The 10,056-nt window shown below is 51.7% G+C and overlaps 1 protein-coding gene across 3 annotated transcripts; it reads right to left on the bottom strand.

Annotated features, from left to right (window-relative positions):
• Positions 1-704: 704 nt before the first annotated feature.
• On the bottom strand, positions 705-9,975 carry Rcn3 (reticulocalbin 3). 3 transcript variants are annotated; one of them, XM_038313572.1, is made up of 7 exons: positions 9,238-9,975; positions 8,604-8,851; positions 7,100-7,302; positions 5,634-5,806; positions 3,744-3,804; positions 2,588-2,787; positions 705-1,161 (listed from the first exon to the last, which is right to left on the bottom strand). In XM_038313572.1, the coding sequence occupies exons 2-7, from the start codon at positions 8,843-8,845 to the stop codon at positions 1,054-1,056; spliced, it is 987 nt and encodes a 328-aa protein (XP_038169500.1). In that variant the 5' UTR covers positions 8,846-8,851; positions 9,238-9,975; the 3' UTR covers positions 705-1,053. The 3 variants fall into 3 exon arrangements, with proteins under 3 accessions (XP_038169500.1, XP_038169499.1, XP_038169501.1); XM_038313571.1 differs by having other exon boundaries at positions 9,223-9,975; XM_038313573.1 differs by lacking the exon at positions 9,238-9,975 and having other exon boundaries at positions 7,194-7,302; positions 8,604-8,624.
• Between the last annotated feature and the right edge of the window lie 81 nt (positions 9,976-10,056).

A 10,056-nucleotide genomic window follows, 5' to 3' on the forward strand; every position in this document is an offset into this window, starting at 1 on the left:
GGTCTTATTCTATAGCCCAGGCTGGCTGTGAGCTCCTAGCAATCCTCCTGTCCCAGACTCTGGAGCGCTGGTATTACTGACATGTATCACTCTCTCTTTTCTTAGCTCACTGTAGCTGACACCAGGCCCTCTCTGCCCTTGGCCAACTACCAGCTGTCCAGTCAGCACAGTGCAGCTAACACTGCATCTACGAGGGGCATCGCCCTGAGAACCGCGGTCCGGTCAGCACCGCACGGCTACACTGCATCTACGCATCTGAGAACCGTGGTGTTTCTCTTACTGTGGTTTTGAGCTTCTAGCCACCCTGCAGCACTTACAGGACTTCCTGCCTGGCCTTCCTCTGTGGTCTCCAGGCTGCTGGGAACGCCCTCAGATTTCCACTAACACGCATGTCCAAACGCCCGAGACCAGCGGCTCTCGACCCTCCTAACGCTGCGGCCTGTAGTCCAGTCCTTCATGTTGCAGTGACCCCAACCATAAAATTACTTTCGTTTGGACTTCATAACTGCAATTTTCGAGTGTTACAAATCATAATGTAAATATCTGATACGTAGGATATCTAATATTCAACCCCTGTGAAAGAATTGTTCAGTCCCAAAGGGGTCAAGATGCGATACCTTCCTGCAGGCCTCAGCCCAGCCGCCAGCACAGCCTCCTGGGCACAGCATCCTCACCCCACCCCCAGACAGACAGACAGACAGACATACCAGAGGACCCCAGCAAAGGCTTTTATTGCTCCCCGGTAGTGGGCAGTACAGGTCAGCCCGTGTGATTGAGGCTCAGATTAGGGTTGGGCCAGGGTGTGGGCCCAAGGCCTGTGCTGGGAGATGGTATCAGTGGCTGTCACTCAGTGCCTGAGTGTCTGGGGCAGACTGGAGGCTCCAGGCAGGGGGCCAGGCTCTCAAGGAGAGAAGGTGATTCAGTGGGTCCCTGAGAGCCCAAGAACCAGGGACACCAGTGCTGAGTCTGTGCCCCGGAGGTTGGCCGCAGCGGCCCCTCAACTGCCCCCATCCCCCATGGGGTCCTGGGTCACAGGGCTGAGCAGACCCAGGGTCAGAGTTCATCGTGGTGTCGTGTCAGGTCCTCGCCGTAGTTGGTGGCCTGGCTGCCCACAAACATGTTCCAGTTGCTCAGGATCTCAGCTTTGCTCAGACGACCATCCTGGGGGTCAGGGGTTCACATGGACACTACCCACTCAAAATGTCCCCGGGGCCGCACCTCGGCCTTGTCGTTCTCCTCTGGGCCTCAGTCCCCGTCTGTTTCTCTCTCTCTCTGGGTGTGTCTATGTTTCTGGCTCTCTCTGGCTCTCTCCTCCTCTCTCTCTGGGTGTGTCTATGTTTCTGTCTCTCTCCCTCTCTCTCTCTGGGTGTGTCTATGTTTCTGTCTCTCTCTAGGTCTCTCCTCCTCTCTCTGTACTTCAGGACACTTCTGGGTTCCTGCAGTGGCCCAAGCTCACTAAAGAGTGTGGAAGCAAGAATTAAAATATAGAAATAGAAATATAGACAGCAAAGATTAGAATGTAGAAGCTTAGGATATAGGAAGAGAGACACATAAAGCTGTGAACCTAAGTAAACTGTCATTCACAGTGAGCTATTTTCTCAGAGGCTTAGGAAGCCTCCATCAGCCTAGGTCGCTTCATTTTACAGCTGGCTGTTCTATTTACAAGGCCAGAGTTTCTCTCTGCAAACTGAAAGTAGTGTCCTGGCCATCGTTGACGAATGACAGATATGAATTGAGTTAACCTCTAGGAGACAGAGATGTGTGACCTCTGGGTTAGGCACTGTCTCTGTTATGGGAAACTGGCACCGTTAAAGGGGAGGCATGGGGCTCCAGTATACACAGCCTGGAGGAACCAGGAGAGACAGTGACCACGGTGCAAACACCTGGATTGACTAATGAGCTCTGATAATGGAGCCTGTAAAGTATGGCAGTCTGTATCTGAGTTTTACCTTGAGAAAGTATGAAGAACTTTCTGCTATCTTCTAAGTTCCCAGCCTAAGAACCAATTAATTCTAATTTATTAACCTTCTGGTATTACTAGCAGTCCCTTTCCTAATTGCTAAAGACACCTGTTTTCTTGCAATTAGTGACTTTCGCTGTAATCTACTCAGAAACATATTTCATGATAGCTGTCTAGTTACCCATTGACGTTAGAACTCACTACCCTCCTTAGGGTCTCCGTTGACTGACCCGCGGGTGGGGGAGAGGGGAAGCAAGATCGTAAAAATTCCTTTGTTCAGACCTAATGCCTGGTGCCCTAACTATAAAAGGCGGGTTCAGAAACTAGCCTTTTGTCACAGCCTAACAAACACCATCTCTGGCTATGGTCTCAGCTAGCTGATAAGCTTCTGTGCCCTGCGGTGTTTTTTTTAAAAAATATTTATTTAATTATTATGTATACAATATTCTGTGTGTATGCCTGCAGGCTATAAGAGGGCACCAGACCTCTTTACAGATGGTTGTGAGCCACCATGTGGTTGCTGGGAATTGAACTCAGGACCTTTGGAAGAGCAGGCAATGCTCTTAACCTCTGAGCCATCTCTCCAGCCCCACCCTCACCCCACCCCCCTCCGGACTCAACACTCACCTTGTCTGTGTCGCTCTCATGCAGCAGGTGGTTGGCCTCCACAAGGGGCTGGTCCTGGGATGGAGGCAGCACCCAGTAACCAACTTCGCTGCCATCCAGCTTCCCATCCTTGTTCAGATCCCGGAAGTCCCGGAACTGCTGCCGCTCCGTCTGCACCCAGGCAGGTTCCTCCTCCCCAGGCACCTCAGAGTACAGGTCCGCTGATGGGGACGGGAAGAGGGTGGGGCAGATAAGGTCAAGGGCATCCCCAAAGCCACCTTTCCTGATGTTTACCCTCTCCCTCACCTCCCCACCCACACAGCCACACCCTCAGGCCACCAGACCCCTAAGCCTTATATCTTCTACCTGTCAAATTTGTTTGGGAGATAAAACATGTTATTTAAAAAGATTTGGAAAGAAAAACAGAAAAAGATAAAGCATCCATTCCGTACAAATGTTATAAACACACATTTAAGCAAAAACCTTCCTGTGCATATCTGATGCATGAGCCACTTCATGTGCGAACCTTGCAAACACAAAAGCCTCCGTGCAAGGGGCTGAACGTGGCTCAGCTGGTAACAAGCACAGAGCCCTGGGGTCCGTGCCCAGCACTGTATAAACAGGGCATGACTGTGTGTGCCTGTGATCCCAGCCCCGTGTAGGTGGAGGAGTGGGGACAGGAGTCTTCTTCCTGTCACAGCAAGTTCAAGGCCAGCCTGAGTTACAGGAGACTCATCCCAAAAAGCAAAACAAACAACAAACAAAATAAAACAAAAAAGCAAATCAAATTTTATCTTCAATAGCACTTTCTGGAATGAACCAGTTTGGTGCCTAGGACAGGACTGCAGCGGGCCTTAGCAGGTGTGCAGGTTAGCAGGTGTGCCAGTTAACAGGTGTGCAGGTTAGCAGGTGTGCAGGTTAGCAGGTGTGCAGGTTGGAACACTTCAAACAGCCCCAAGTGGGACAACCGGAGACACAATGTTTGTATGGAAATAAGACTAATCTCGATTCTGGTACAACAAAGGCAAGTGAAGGCTCTGTGGAAACCCAGGCTGTCCCCCAGAGGGCATCTGTCTCGGTGCCCAGTAAATTCTCCTGGGCTGGTTGGGCAGGAGAATCTGCCTGACATAAGTGGGGTGATGAAGACAGGCCTCAGGTAGGAACAGGGCTTGCTCACCAATGTATTCCTCCACCTGGACGAAGCCATCTTTGTTCCTGTCAAGGTCCTCCAGGGTCTCCTGGAAGAGGCATTGGGAGGAAGTCAGTGTATCTGCTTTTGACCTGGGACTTTGAATGGTACAAGGATGGACATGTGTCTATGTGAAAGCAGTCAGGAAAGCTTTCTGCCCAACCTTGCCCAGCTTTGTCTGTCTTGTTTTACGAGACAGGCTCTCACTGTGTGCTCTGGCCGTTAAACTCACTTTGTAGACCAAGCTGGCTTTGAACTCAGAGCCCCGCCTGCCTCTGCCTCTTGAGGCTCATGAATTATGTACTTTTTTTTTTTTTTTTGATTTTTTTCGAGACAGGGTTTCTCTGTGGTTTTTTGGAGCCTGTCCTGGAACTAGCTCTTGTAGACCAGGCTGGTCTCGAACTCACAGAGATCCGCCTGCCTCTGCCTCCCGAGTGCTAGGATTAAAGGCGTGCGCCACCACCGCCCGGCTGAATTATGTACTTTTAAAGATTTTTAAAAATTTGATGTGTTTGGATGTTTTGCCTGCATATCCTGTACCATGTGCATGCAGAGCCCTCTGAGGCCGAAGAGGACGTCAGCCCCTGCAGAGCTGGAGTGGGGTGGAGAGGGGGCCTTGTGCAGGAACAGCAAGTGCTCCTAACCAGAGCCGTCTTTCCGTTAGCCATGCTTTCATACAGACACCCATCATGTCTACTCTTCATGTTATCTGTCCTAATTAAAAAGCTTGTTTCTGGGTCTGGTGTGGCAGCTTGCACCTTTAATGCCAGCAGTTGGGAGGCAGAGGCAAGCAAATCTCTTGAGAGTTTGAGGCCAGTCTGGTCTATAAAATGAGTTCCAGGGCAGCCAGGGCTACATTGAGAAACCCTGTCTCAAAAAAAAATGGCTTCTGTACCCCACTTTTACATTCAAACTCACTCAGTAAAAGATGATACAGGCAAGTATTGAAGGTGTGGCTCAGCAGTAGAGCCCTACCCAGAATCCCCCAGTGAGGGGCTGGAGGTGTGGCTCAGCAGTAGAGCCCCTACCCAGAATCCCCCAGTGAGGGCTGGGGCAAGGCTCAGAGGTACAGCATAATCATGACCACACCACAAAACAACAGCAACAACAAAACGATTTTAGTATCTAGGGAGACAGTGTAGTTGGCAAACTAAAGCCACACAATCATGAGGACCTGAGCTGGATGACTCAAAACCCACACAAGACGGGTCTGGTAGCACACACTTATAAACCCGGGACAGCCAGGGGTGGTGGGCACACCTTTAATCCCAGACTCAGGAGGCAGAGGCAGGCGGATCTCTGTGAGTTTGAGGCCAGCCTGGTCTACATAGTGAGTTCCAGGACAGGCTCCAAAGCTACAGAGAAACCCTGTCTCAAAAAACAAAAACAAAAACCAAAACTGGCTGTCTCTGGGTGGTGGTTGCACACGCCTTTAACCTCAGCACTTGAGAGACGGGCAGAAAGATCTTTGTGAGTTCAAGGCCAGCAAAGTCTACAAAGAGAGTTCTAGGACAGCCAAGACTGTCACAGAGAAACCTGTCTCAAAAAACAAAACAAAACAAGAGCAACTGGCTTCTTACAGAGGACCTGGGCTCAGCTGCCAGCACCCACAGTGTAATTCCAGGTCCAGGCGGTCCCACACTTGCATGTTTACCTAGGGCCCAGCCACAGTTGGGGTTCACCTGAGGGTCTTCTAAGGATGTAGTTGTCTGGGGCACAGGCCAGGAACTGGACACCCGATGAGATCACAGGGAGGTCTGACAAGTGGACATGGGAGAGGCTGCTGTGCCCACAGCTGTGTCGGTGGCCTGGGGTTCATGTGGAAGAATAGGGACCTAGGATAGGTTTGGGAAGCAGGTGTTCTGCAACCTCACTCACTGCAACCACAATGTCCCGCATATGGGGGAACTCCTCGGGGTGCAGAAAGGCTGTCAGCTCTTCCCGGGTAGCCATGGAGTCCCCATCCTGGTCGGCCACCCGGAATCGCCGCTCATCCCGAGCCAGCATCTTCTTGTAGGTCTCAGCATCCTCCACATCATGGAATTCCTCCCCTGGGGAAGGACAGATGACAGATGTGGATGAGGTGCATGGTCACAGAGGTGGCCCGGTGGCTTAGGAAACAACAGAAGGACCCAGAAGTCAGTTGCATGCCTAGCCCCACACTCTGGTAACCCTTCTGCCTTCCCGTCTTGGCATAGGCCGAGGAGGACCGCTACCCAGGAATGCTGGCTAATTTTATGTCAGCTTGACACAGGTTAGAGTAATCTGAGAGACGGGAACACCGCTGAGGAGACACCCCGAGGCAAGGCTGTGGCAGAGTTGCTCAGCCTCCCTAATGCTGGACCCTTTAATGCAGTTCCTCGTGCTGTGGTCACCCCAGCCTGAAAATTCTTTTTATTGCTACTTCATAACTGTAATTTTGCTGCTGTTATGAATTGTAATGTAAATATCTGATATGCAGGATATCTGATATGTGACTCCCAACAGGGTCACAACTCACAGGCTGAGAATCACTACTGTAGAGAATTTTCTTTTTTTTTTTTTTTTGGTTTTTCGAGACAGGGTTTCCCTGTAGTTTCTAGAGCCTGTCCTGGAACTAGCTCTTGTAGCCCAGGCTGGCCTCGAACTCAGAGATCCGCCTGCCTCTGCCTCCCAAGTGCTGGGATTAAAGGCGTGCGCCACCACCGCCCGGCTGAGAATTTTCTTAATTAGTGATTGATGTGAGAGGGCCTGGTTTACTGTAGGTGGGGCCACCGCTGGGCTGGTGGTCCTGGGTTCTATAAGAAAGCAGGCTGTTGGTAGTGGTGGCACATTCCTTGAATACCAGCACTCAAGAGGCAGAGGCAGGCAAATCTCTGAGCTTGAGGCCAGTTTGGTCTACAGAGCTTGGTCTACAGGATGGCCAGGGTTACACAGAGAAACCCTGTCTGGAAAAAACAAACAAACAAACAAAACAAAACAAAAAAAGCAGACAGAACAAGCCATGGGAGCAAGCCAGTAAGCAGCACTTCTCCATGGCCTCTGCATCCGCTCCTGCCTCCAGGTACCCGCCCTGTCTGGGTCCCTGCCCTGACTTCCTTCAGTGATGCACAGTGGTGTGTTCGGTCATGGTGTTTCATCACAGTGATAGCAATCCTAACTAGGATACCAGGGCTGCTCAGAGAGATTGTCTCAAAAGGAAAACAGAGACCATGGGTCAGGACTACAGCATATGGAGGGAAAATGTTCTAGGCAGGGATATGGAGTCTCCAGCCAGCTTGGATCTCACAAGGGAGAGCAAGCTAGATCAGAATGGAGGAGAGGTATCAGTGATAAAAGACAGGGCAAAGGTGAGGTGGGCATACCAGGCTCATAGTGGCCATACGTGGCATTGCGCAACTCCTCCCAACCCACGCGCCCGTCGCGGTCCATGTCGTAGGTGTGCCAGGCTGCGCTCACCGAGTCGCGGATGTGCCGCTGTTGTGTGTGCGCGATCCACGAACGGAGCTCAGCTAAGGACACCCAGCCATCGTTGTCCCCAGCGAGATCCATGCGGTCCACGATCCGACTGCGAAGGGGACAAAGCATATATGCAGGTACAGAACACTATACATAATAAATAAATAAATCTAAAAAAAAGACTGAAAATTCTGCACAAAACCCACAGGTGAGCCCAGAAGAGGCATTGCCTGTGTTCTGTTTCTAGTTCTGTTTTGTTTTGGAAAGAGGGTGTCACTATGTAGCCCTGGTTAGCCTGAAACTCACTGCATAGGCCAGGCTGGTCCTGAACTCAGAGGTGCTGGGATTAAACTGTGCGCCAGCCCAGGATCAAGAGGAGTGTTGCCATGGGTAGGTCTCGCCCACTCCAGGTCTTTGCCTGCCCTGACTATATCCCTCAGAGGCACTGTCACACACATCTGGAATGGCAGCCAGATGAACTGAGAGGCACATTTAATCTCTGCACCGGGCCCTCTTTGCCTAGCCCTTCTCCTACAGGCAGTTCTAGAGATGTGGATTAGCACCCGGCTCAAACAAAGTCACACTCCGCTCTAGCCCCGCCCCAAAACTCTGCACAGACCTCAGCCACAGCTGGATTGAGCTGGAGTGCGGACAGCGAGTCCGGTCTCTTGACTGCACTCTAGTTCCAGAGCGCCAGGTCTCTATTAACCCTGAGGCTCCACCTCTTGCCATCTCAGGGCCCGCCCCTCTCTCAGGCTGCCTGTGTACTCAAGCTCTGCCCACTTCCCTAGATGGGCACATCGATTTTGGGTTCCTCCCTCCCCAGCTCAGCCCTGCGAAACTTCAAATGCCACTTCTTGGCCAGTTTTAAAGGAGTAATTGATTAGCCGGACATGGTGCGCACCCCTTAGTCCCAGCACTCAGGATGCAAAAGCAGGCGAATCTCTGCATTTTAGACCAGTCTGGTCTACATAGTGAGTTCCAGGCCAGCCAGTGTACTCAGTGAGATCCTATCTCAAAGTAATGAAAACAATAATTAAAAAGCATGTATACATGGAGTGATCTTCTTGTCCCCAGGACCATGCTAACTGTGTCCTCCAGCGTGAGTCACGACTCCATCCCTCTCAGTCCAACCTGAATTCTGAGCTTGGACTCTCAAATTTCTTCAGTCTCTTTCAAGAGTTGCTGACCCGTTTAGAAGCTAAGAGGGTCAGAACAGGGATGTCCAGACGGAGGAAGTAGCGGGGAACTCAGGTGTTGGTGAGACGGTTCCACCGCAGCCTCAGGTTTAATTCTGTCTTTTCCCAGGAGGCGAGTACCACAGTTGTGTCCAGTCTCCTGCCCATGACCTTTTCAGTGAGCTCAATTATCCCCCACTTCCCACCTCCGCCCGGCTCCCTCCATTCCTACCCGAGTCGGGTCTGGCTTTCCTCTGGGCTGAGTTGGTCGAATTCCTTGGCCACGTCTTTTCCCAGGAACGCCTCGTGGTCATACTGGAAATTTCCGTGGGCGTCATCGTGGGGGGCGTCGCTCAGGGGGGCTCCCTGATGCACCCTACCCTGGCCATGAGGCCCGGCGTCAGGGGATGGCTTCCCCAGGGCCCACCACCTCAGCAGCAAGAGAAGCAACAGAAGCGACCGTCGCCACATCATTGGTCCCTGGGGAGTGGTGAGGACCAGTGGTCAGCGGGTCACATGAGAAAAAAATCCAAATCAGACATTAATGTGGGGTGAACTTCAAAGTGTTGCTTAAGGCAGGGCAGATATAAGCAAGCTACAAAAAGTTTGGGGCTTAAGAAAAGTCGACAAAAAGAATAGGGAATTTGAAGGTAAAACCGCCTATGGGGGTAGAATCCGTGCCTCGGAGGAGTCCCAGAGGAGAAAGGGGGTATTTCAGTTGAGACGTGGCACACGCCCCACGCAAAGTTCAGGGCATGGTGGTGACTGAGAGCATCATGCAGGGTCCTCTCTGTGTCCCCCCACGACCGAGACCGTAACCCCGAGACCCCCCTCCCAGGCTAGCTCCCCACCTTTTCCCCGGTTACCAGGCCTGGGTTCGCTCCCCACGATGAGCTCGGCTTTCGCGCAAAGATGCCCAACCTGGCGCGGCGCCAGTCAAGATCCGCCCCCGGCAGCTCAGAGGCCCCCTCCCTCCGACCAATGACGGCGCCGGAGGCACTCAGGGGCGGAGCCAATGGGCGCCAAGGTTGACCCTGGAGCCCCTCGCCACGTCCACAAGGTTGAGGGCTGGCCTGGAAGGCGTGGTGGGCAATAAGGCAGATTCGAACTACAACTCCCAGGAGGCTTATGGGCAACCGGCACAGCTACCTCCATTGACTCTGGTCCCAGAGGATTAGGGGAAGTGTATTTTTTTAACCGTTTCTCGGATTGTTTTAAGAAAAGAGAAGATCCGACTTGGTGGCTCGTGCCTTTAGTTACAACACTTGAGAGGCAGAAGCAGGTTGACTTCTTATTACTTTTTTGTTGTTTTTGTTTTTGTTTTCGAGACCTGGTTTCTCTGTGTAGCTTTGGAGCCTGTCCTGGAACTAGATCTTGTAGACCAGGCTGACCTCGAACTCACAGAGATCCGCCTGCCTCTGCCTCCCGAGTGCTGGGATTAAAGGCTTAAACGCGTGCGCCACCACCACCCAGGTAGCAGGCTGATGAGTTCGGGACTATCCTGGTATACACAGCGAGTTCCAGGAGAGCCAAGACTACATAGAGAGACCTTATCTCAAAACGAAAGAAAGAAAGAGGAGAAAGAGCTGAATTCCTTGAAATGCTTGACAGCATAGGTATCCTATACGTTCTAAAAACACACAACTCAGTGTATAAAATGGACAGGCTCTATCACAGTAACCAGG

The sequence above is a fragment of the Arvicola amphibius genome, chromosome 12 (assembly GCF_903992535.2).
Source record: "Arvicola amphibius chromosome 12, mArvAmp1.2, whole genome shotgun sequence".
NCBI lineage: Eukaryota > Metazoa > Chordata > Mammalia > Rodentia > Cricetidae > Arvicola > Arvicola amphibius.

Coding starts and splice junctions, on each gene's coding strand:
- Rcn3 (XM_038313572.1), bottom strand. CDS start 8,845: ATGATGTGGCGACGGTCGCTTCTGTTGCTTCTCTTGCTGCTGAGGTGG. Junction 5,807..7,099: donor GTATGGCCACTATGAGCCTG/GTATGCCCACCT, acceptor GTCCTTCCCCAG/GGGAGGAATTCCATGATGTG. Junction 1,162..2,587: donor ATGAGAGCGACACAGACAAG/GTGAGTGTTGAG, acceptor CCTGACCCCCAG/GATGGTCGTCTGAGCAAAGC.